This window comes from Myodes glareolus, chromosome 23 (assembly GCF_982192425.1).
Source record: "Myodes glareolus chromosome 23, mMyoGla1.1, whole genome shotgun sequence".
NCBI classification, from domain to species: domain Eukaryota; kingdom Metazoa; phylum Chordata; class Mammalia; order Rodentia; family Cricetidae; genus Myodes; species Myodes glareolus.
In genome coordinates this window covers 3,834,667-3,843,150 of record NC_142048.1, presented here as the reverse complement: position 1 = coordinate 3,843,150, position 8,484 = coordinate 3,834,667, and the positions used below count along the sequence as shown (strand labels likewise).

At 58.1% G+C, this 8,484-nt stretch overlaps 1 protein-coding gene across 1 annotated transcript; it reads left to right on the top strand.

Annotated features, from left to right (window-relative positions):
* Positions 1 to 1,759: 1,759 nt before the first annotated feature.
* On the top strand, positions 1,760 to 5,515 carry LOC125395670 (arrestin domain-containing protein 2). The gene is made up of 8 exons (XM_085680430.2): positions 1,760 to 2,165; positions 2,245 to 2,311; positions 2,426 to 2,573; positions 3,138 to 3,240; positions 3,320 to 3,576; positions 3,668 to 3,830; positions 4,312 to 4,469; positions 4,724 to 5,515. Exons 1-8 carry the CDS (start codon positions 1,892 to 1,894, stop codon positions 4,775 to 4,777), a joined length of 1,224 nt encoding a protein of 407 aa, XP_085536556.1. The 5' UTR covers positions 1,760 to 1,891; the 3' UTR covers positions 4,778 to 5,515.
* Positions 5,516 to 8,484: the final 2,969 nt, after the last annotated feature.

Here is an 8,484-nt window from a genome sequence, read left to right as displayed (position 1 = left end):
TCCAGGTCCCTCACTCACCCAAAAGAACCAGGCCTTAGTGTACCCGACTGTGAAATGGGAGGGGGCAGAAGCAGAGGCTGCGCTTTCAGCAGCACTGAGCTGGTGGTCTGTGGGAACCAAGGGAAATCCTGAAGCCACCCAGACTTTCTCTGAGAGGTGGCGGCGGTTAACTTGCTGTGTGACCTCAGGCCGCGTCCTCTCTGGGCCTGTGGAGGCTCACCTATGTTACACTCGCTCTGGTGGAGGTGTTGCACTCAGTTCCCGCTCTGCCCTCCTGGCCAAGACCTCTGGTCCTCCAGCCAGACTCCCTTGTCACTGCCGCTCGCGCCCTTCAGCGCTGACTCCCACGCTGGAGGTGGCGGTGCGTGACCCCCCTCGTGACGGTGCAGCAGCCTCTGGGATCCCCGAGTCCGCGCAGCTGGACTCCAGGAGTGTATACGAGCCACGGTGCATCCGTCCACCAGGGGGCGCGCGCGTCCCACAAACGCCGGGCTGGATCCCCCTGAGAGCTCTTAGGGGAAACTGAGTCCCCAAGAAGGGTCAAACTGTCCCCAGACACAATTCGAAATGTCAGAGCATCTCCCGGATTCGAGCCGGGTATGCGCGGCTATCCACACGCCACATTCTGTGGCCGGGACTGACTTCTGCCACGCCCTGTGGAAATGGAAACTAAGGCTCGAAGCTGTTGTTCTTTGACGGCGGTGCCCAACGTGGTGTACCCCCACCAATCCGCACCGCCGGTGGTCTGCAGGTGGCTGCGAGCTGATGATGAAGCTGGAAGATTGTGACCTAGTGGCGCACGCCAGTCAACTCAGTGCTGAGAGAGACGGGGTTCCATGGCCGTGAGTTCCAGGCCAGCCCGGGTCACCGTGTGAGATCCTGGCTCCAAACACGAGAAAGAGCCAGGCGCCGTGGCAAACGCCCGCCAACAGCCTTGGAAGTCCGGGGCTCGACTGCATGGCACCTGGAGGCCAGCCTAGGCTGTGTGAAACCCGGCCTCAAAGGAAAGAAAGTTTTTGTCCCGGCACTCGGTGTACATGAGTGAGTTCCAAACCAGCCAGGTCTGCACAGCGAGAACCTTTCTCAAAACAGCCGAAATAAATAAGGGCAGCTAGGTTTTGTGCCTAAGGTGGTCATCCGAGCCCTCAGGAGGCTGACGCAGGACTGTCTCGAGTTGCAGGCCAGCCTGGGCTACATGAAAACCAGTTTCAAAAACAAAACAAACAACGAAATAACAGTGACAGCTGTAAAGTTTGATCCTCAGACCGGTCCCTACTTCTGAGCCACCCTTGCCGCAACACCGCCCACTGTGGCTCAGCTTGGGGCGGAGCCTAGGAGGCCCCGCCCCCGGTGCTATTGGTGATTTTTTTCCCATCAGACCACGCCTCCTCGATGCTAATGACAGGGGGCCGGTCCCCGGACCACGCCTCCACGCTAAGGCGTAAGCCCTTCTAGGGGGTGAGGCTTTTTCTCAGGCCACGGCCCTCGAGAACCTTTGGCCCAGTTCGGCAACGCCGGGTTTTTCAGGCCACGCCTCCCAGCCGCGCTATTGGTGGCGCCTCTTCCGGGAGGCGCGGCTTTCTCTCAGGTCATTCCTTCGCCGCCGCCCTATTGGCTTCCAGGAGTCGCGGCTTTCCCCCTCTGGCCCCGCCCCCACCGGCGCTTTTGACGGAGCCTCTTCCGGTAGGCGCGGCCTTCTCCACAGGCCCCGCCCCGCCCCGCCGTATAAGAGCCCGCAGCCGCGCGCGGGTCCCGAGCGGTCTTCGGGTCCTGCTGGCCTTCGTGTCCGCGGGCGTAGTTCGAATCTGCCGCGCTCCCAGCCGCTCGGCCTTCCGTGTCGCGGGTTCGAGCCCCGGGTCGGCCTTCTTTTGGGTTCGCGTCGGTCAGCGGGATGCTGTTCGACAAGGTGAAGGCCTTCGTGGTGCAGCTGGACGGGGCGCGCGCTGGCACCGAGCCCGTGTTCCACGGAGGCCAGGCTGTGGCGGGCCGGGTACTGCTGGAGCTGGCGGGGGCGGCGCGCGTGGGCGCGCTCAGTCTGCGCGCTCGGGGCCGTGCGCGCGCACACTGGACCGAGTCGCGCAGCGCGGGCTCCAGCACCGCGTACACGCAGAGCTACAGCGAGCGCGTGGAAGTCGTGAACCACCGCGCCACGCTGCTCGCGCCAGGTACAGGCTGGGGACCCCCGAGACCCCGAGCAGGCGATCCCCAATCCCGCGTCCTCTAAGTCCAGTGTCTTGCTCCTAGACTCGGGGAACATTGCCACTCTGCCCGCCGGACGTCACGAGTTTCCCTTCAGCTTCCAGCTGCCTATGTAAGCCCCGTGGTCGCCCACCCCTGGGCATCTGCGCTCTCCCAACCGCTAACTCCTCGGGACTTCACTTGCATGCCTCTGTCTCCTACCCTGAACCTGCTCTCGCCACCCCAGCTCCCTAGTGACATCCTTCGAGGGCAAACACGGCAGCGTCCGCTATTCCATCAAAGCCACCCTGCATCGGCCCTGGGTTCCCGCACGCCGCGCCCGGAAGGTGTTCACTGTCATTGAACCCGTGGATATAAACACACCTGCCCTGCTGGTAGGTGGCTGCCCCGCGGGGGGCAAGGTGGGGCCGGACCTGGCCTCTCGAAGTCTTCTGGAGTTGGGGGTTATAGGCGGTCTCTGAAACAGAGGAGCCAGAAGTTAGTGCTGGGTGAAAATCCTGAAGGCACCCACTTGTGTGGCTCTCTCTGGGCAAGTGTCTTACCCTACCTCAGTCTCAGATGCCCCGCTTGGGAAACAGGGCACAATAGGGCTTGCACTTTTTTGTTTTATTGGTTTTGAGATTTATTTATTTGTTTCTTTCTTGTTCTTTTTAAAATTTTACAAAGGTTTCTCTGTGTGTGTGACCCTGACTGGTCTCTGTCCTCAAAGTAACAGAGATCTGTCTGCTGGGATTAAAGGTGTGCACCCCACACCTATTCTTGGTTTTAATTTTTTATTCAGCTTTTGGTTTCTTTAGACAAGGTCACATTTTGTAGGGGTGGCTGGCCTAAAACAGGCACCAATCACCCTGTCCCATCTTCTTCCTGAAACTAAGGTCCCTCTAACATATAAGCTCCAAGTGTCCAGATGCCTGAAGTGACCCTTAGTGTCCCCACAGGAACCGCAGGCTGGAGCCCGGGAGAAGGTGGCTCGATCCTGGTACTGCACCCATGGACTCGTGACTCTCTCAGCCAAGATCGACCGCAAGGGCTACACTCCGGGTAACAAGTGGGAAGGGATGCGGCTGGAGCAGGAAGAGTTAGCAATGGGGAAACTGAGGCAGGCTGCTCTGTGCTGTAGGCGAGGTCATCCCTATCTTCGCGGAGATTGACAATGGCTCCACGAGACCTGTGCAGACCCGCGCCGCCCTGGTACAGACACAGACCTTCATGGCCCGAGGTGCACGCAAGCAGAAGCGCGCTGTCGTGGCCAGTGTAGATGGGGAGCCCGTGGGCCCTGGTCGCCGTGCGCTGTGGCCCGGTCGCGCGCTGCGCATCCCCCCAGTGGGCCCGTCCATCCTGCACTGCTGCGTGCTCAGTGTGGACTATTCGCTCAAGGTACCCAGCAAGCTTCCCTCCACCCTGTTATTCGGGCCAGGGTGGAGGGCACAGGTGAGGCAACTGTCCACATTGCCGCTGTTCCCTTCAGGTCTGCGTGGACATCCCAGGCTCCTCGAAGCTGCTGCTGGAGCTGCCGCTGGTCATCGGCACGGTCCCCTTGCACCCCCTGGGCAGTCGATCAGCCAGCGTAGGCAGCCGTGCCAGCTTCCTGCAAAACTGGGGCCTGTGCACCCAGTTGGAGGCGCCAGAGGGTGAGCTCAGTCAACAACCAAGGATGCGGGCAGGCAGAGCCATGGCCCGGTCCCACCCTCCAGTTCAGGGGTCTCTAGGCAAGCAGGGTCTAATCCCAGCACCCATCATCCCTGCACACCGAGGACTGGCGGATGATTCAAGGCCTGCCTCCACTACTTAATAATTTAAAACCTAACCAGGATTATAGGAGACCCAGCAGGGCATGGTGACACACACCTTTAGGCATGTGTGTATGCAGCAACAGAGGCACACACAGGGGGACCTGTCGCTGTGCGCTCCAGAGCAAAGTGCTCTACACTGAGATCCTTTCTCAAATAAACAAAACCAAACCAGTTGAGGCAGGAGGATTGCTACAGTTGGAGGTTAGCCCGGGCAACTGTCCCTAGGGGGAAAAGGCTTGATCATAATCCTGTCACGGCCTTGGGTCCTCCAGAAGCCCGGTCTCAGAGCCTCCCTCCGCATCTCATCTCTCCCTTCCAGCTCCTCCTGAGTACTCAGAGGTGGTGAGGGACAGCCCGCTGCCAACTGCCTCACTGGGGCCCTTTCCCCTGCTGCGGGACCCGGGTGTGACCCTGGAAGGGCCCTATTTTGCCTGTCTCCATGAGTTCCGCTACCGCCCGCCTCCACTGTACTCTGAGGTACGCTGCTTGTGCCCTTTCTAGCTTCCACAGGGGGTGGGGGGCTTGGTGAGTCACGTGGGCTTCTTACACCCAGCCCTTGGGAGGCTGAGGCAGGAGGAACACAAGATACTGGCCAGCCTGGGCTACATAGAGAAAATAAACTCTTGTGCATATAATCAGGCCTCACCCTCCTGGTGACCCCTGACAGCCTATTCCCTGAGCTTGGGGCTGGCAGGGTGGACAAGGCGACTCACTGGAACTCTGTCTGTCAGGAGGATCCTAACCCACCCTCAGAGGCTGTGAGGCCACGCTGCATGACCTGCTGATGTGTGAGTGGACACCTCGGTACAAGGTTCACATTTCTCTGGCCATTGCAGTCCAGCTGTCTGCTTTGAGAAAACAGGAGGCCGAGTGTCTTCTGCCATCGCACAGGACTGAGGAGCAGCACATGACTTCTGTGGACTAGTGTCCTCCTGAGGCTTCCAGTTCTCTGTGTTTGACCAGTGCTAGATCCCTAGAGGGTTACAGTCTGGGAGAGATGAATCTGGGAGAAGCCAGAACCAGACGGAAGGCCAAAGGCCGGCAGAGGGAGTTTCAGCGAGGCTGTGGCATTGAGGAGCTCAGCACGCAGACAGAGGAGATGGTCTGAGCTCATAGTCCCACGTCTGCAACCTAGGGGCAGGAGCCCAGGTATGCAGGCGTCTTAAATATGGCCACACTGTAAGGTGAGCAGGACAGAGGGCCCAGGGGCAGACATGTAAGGGGCAGTCATTGAGGCTCTGTGGGACTTGAGGGTCCAGGGTTGCCAGTTTTTGAGGACTGGTGGCCCAGGTGAGTCCAGAGCCGCCCGTGTGATCTGCCACAAGAAGCTCAGACCTTGCTCAGGGTAGAATCCAGACAAGGACACAGCAGCCTGGCAGGACACCAAAGGGGCAACAGCTGTCTAGGAGCAACTGGGAAAGCCCCCTTCTTCACAGCCCTGCCAGGGACTTGCCATGCCCACGTCTGAAGAACTCATCACCCTTTGTACATTAAAAATGAATAAATAAAAACGGGAAAGACTGCGTCGACACCTCATTCATCCATGGCCCCTGGAGGCCAGTAAAGCTCTGATTCCCTCCAGGGACTTAACTGGGGCCCATGCCCTCCTCACACACCCTCCTGCCTCTGGTCACCAGTCTGTCTGCTATGTGTTTTTCTTGTTTTGTTTTTTAAGATTTATTTGGCGTCGTGGTGGTGGTGCATGCCTTTAAATCCCAGCACTCAGAGGCAGAACAGGCGGATCTCCATGAGTTCGAGGCTAGCCTGCTCTACAGAGCTAGTTCCAGGACAGCCAGGGCTACACAGAGAAATCCTGTCAAAAAAAAAAAAAAGATGTATTTGTGTATTTGTTGTTTTGTGTGTATCAGTCCTCATGAAGGTGGGGAAGGGGCCTCGAGCCCTAGGTGTGGTTTCTGCATGTGATCGCCCCAGTGCTACCACACAGCCTGTGAATACAGACAGCTAGAAGCAGGTTGAGCCCTCAGGAGGTTGAGGCAGGAGGCTACCTAGTGAGACTGTAGCAATAATAACATTGATAATGGATTCCATTAATTCGTTATTATTTAACCCTATCACTGGGAACAGAGACAGGTGAGTGCTGGGCCCTGTGAGGTGGGGTCCTGGGGTCATAACAGATGTCCCAGAACCCAGGACAGCCGCGGAGGTTCTGGGTGTCTAGGGCGTGGTTAGGGAGACCCCCAAACCCAGGTGTGTAGCCGAGGAGGAGTCCCCATCACGTGAAGTTAGGATTCCGCTTCTAGCTTCGCTTCTGAACCATACAGTTTGCCCCGGGAGCGGACACGGGGACAGCAGTTCCTCGGGCCAACAGCTGACAGGGACAGTTGAGCAGGCAGCTGAGGAACCTGATTCTTACGGGTTTTCCGGGTAAGGTGAGAGAGGAGCAGGGAGGAGCTGGCTTCGAGGTCCCTGGACTGAGGGGCGGGGCCGTGCTACTCAGGCCCCTCCTCCTCTGCTGGGTCCGCAGCAGTTTTCTCAGCTCAAGGCCTCAAGTCAGGACGCAGGACTCCGGGGTCACCTCCCTGCACCTGCTTCCGGGACCCCCTTGAATCTGATTGATCAGGGCTCAGTGTCAAGCTCCAGATACCCCTTTCTCTCTCTGAACCCCAGCGTGACAGGCACGCAAAGGCACAGACACTTGTTCTGAAGCTGGCAGCTGTCCCTACCGGGCGGCTGTTCAAGAATCTACCCACGGTCCCGGCCGCCCTCGCAGTCTCGCTGTGTCTCCCAGGGCACATTCTGTCCTCCGGAGCATGGGGCCCTGGGGTGCCGGGGAAGGGGCTGTTGTTCTACTGGGCTCCGATTACAGAACACCCTGTACCCACCTTCCGCCAGCGCAGGCTCCAGGGTCCCCTCCCAGCTCCGAATCTTCCTGAGGAAGCAGAGTGGGTCCCAACCCCAGGACCTTTGAGCGTGCTTCGCCAGCTTCTCTGGCTACTTGGCCTCCAGACCCCGTTTGTTTTTATTTTTGTTTGCTTTTGAGACACTCTCAGGTAGCCCAGGCTGGCCTTGAACTCCTGATCCCCCTGCCTACCTCTGTCACGACAAGCGTGCGTGGTGTGTGTGTTTCTGGATGCTTTACCAGAGCGCTCTGCCCTCTGCGCCCCAGCCCTGATCCCTCCGCCTTGTTTGTGATATTGAGGAAAGTCCCGGAAAAGCTGAGGAGGAAGCGGTGACTTGCCTGGTGGGTGGTGCCAGCCGAGGCCAGTGGGGGATGGAAAGACAGTCAGGGTAGGAGAAGGGCCTAAAGAGAGCAATCCCCCTGCAGGGAATCTGTCTGTCAAGGGCTCCTCACAGTCAGGGTGCACACAAAGCCCTGTGTGGTCCGCCCCCTCCCAGTCAGCCCCGCCCCACTTCCAGGCTCCCCTTGATCACAGTCAGGCAGAACCATGGATTGGCTTTTGGCGGCCCCACCGAGCCAATTAGACTGGGGGCTCAGCAGCGGTAATCAGGGCATCGAAGCCCATTTGCCACAGTGACTAAGATGATAGGGCAGAATCTCAGGGACACCTGGATTGGGGCAGAGTCCCCGCCATACAAAACCAAGGTGGAGCATGGGAGGAGCTATGTCCGGAGGGTCCTAGAAAGAGAAGACACTGGAGTTGGAGTTTGGAAGGATGAAGAGGAGTTTGCCGGGAAAGACTGTTCCAACCACAGGCCTGCTTGTGTAGTCACATGGCAGACATCAGTCAAAGATGCTGGGGACAGTCGCGGTGGTGAAAGGGACTGGGACTGAAGGAAGGTGGTCCCAGGGATGGAGCTGCAGGCCCTGAAAAGCTGATGTTCCCTTAGCTGTGAACCTTTGGCCCAGGGTGAGAAAAGGAGTCAGCTCTGGAACACTGTCCTCCCCAGAACAAGCGGGTGGGCCACTGTGGACTGCGGGCTCCGCTGGGCACTGTGACCGTGGCCAGGGCTGGACCAGGTGGGGTGGGACCGGAAGGGGGCCGGCAGGATCAGAACTGCCTGAGGAACGACAGAGTACCCTCCCAAGCACAAGCTGCTCCCTGCAGGGGCTGCACAGGGCACAACGCTGTCCTTGGCCTGTGGCCCCATTGGGTTCTGGTGCAACAGCAGACCCCAGATCCGGTTTGATCACACTCAGGGCATTCCTCTTTTTTCTTTTCTTTTCTTATTTTTTATTTTAGTTTATTTATTTATTTATTTTGGTTTTTTCGAGACAGGGTTTCTCTGTAGCTTTGGAGCCTGTCCTGGAACTCGCTCTTGTAGACCAGGCTGGCCTTGAACTCACAGATCACCTGCATCTGCCTCCCGAGTGCTGGGATTAAAGGCGTGCGTCACCGCCGCCCGGCTTTATTTTATTTTTTAAAAATTATTTATTTATACATTTATTTTTGATTTTTGAGACAAGGTTTCTCTTAGTGTAGCCCTGGATGTCCTGGAACTCACTCTGTAGACCAGGCTGGCCTCAAACTCACAGATCGCCTGCATCTGCCTCCTGAGTGTTGGGATTAAA

What these genes read in the sequence shown, in the direction of transcription:
- LOC125395670 (XM_085680430.2), top strand. Translation starts at nt 1,892, where the DNA reads ATGCTGTTCGACAAGGTGAAGGCCTTCGTGGTGCAGCTGGACGGGGCG. An exon ending in CGCCACGCTGCTCGCGCCAG is followed by an intron (nt 2,166 to 2,244) that starts GTACAGGCTGGG and finishes TCTTGCTCCTAG; the next exon opens with ACTCGGGGAACATTGCCACT. An exon ending in TTCAGCTTCCAGCTGCCTAT is followed by an intron (nt 2,312 to 2,425) that starts GTAAGCCCCGTG and finishes TCGCCACCCCAG; the next exon opens with CTCCCTAGTGACATCCTTCG.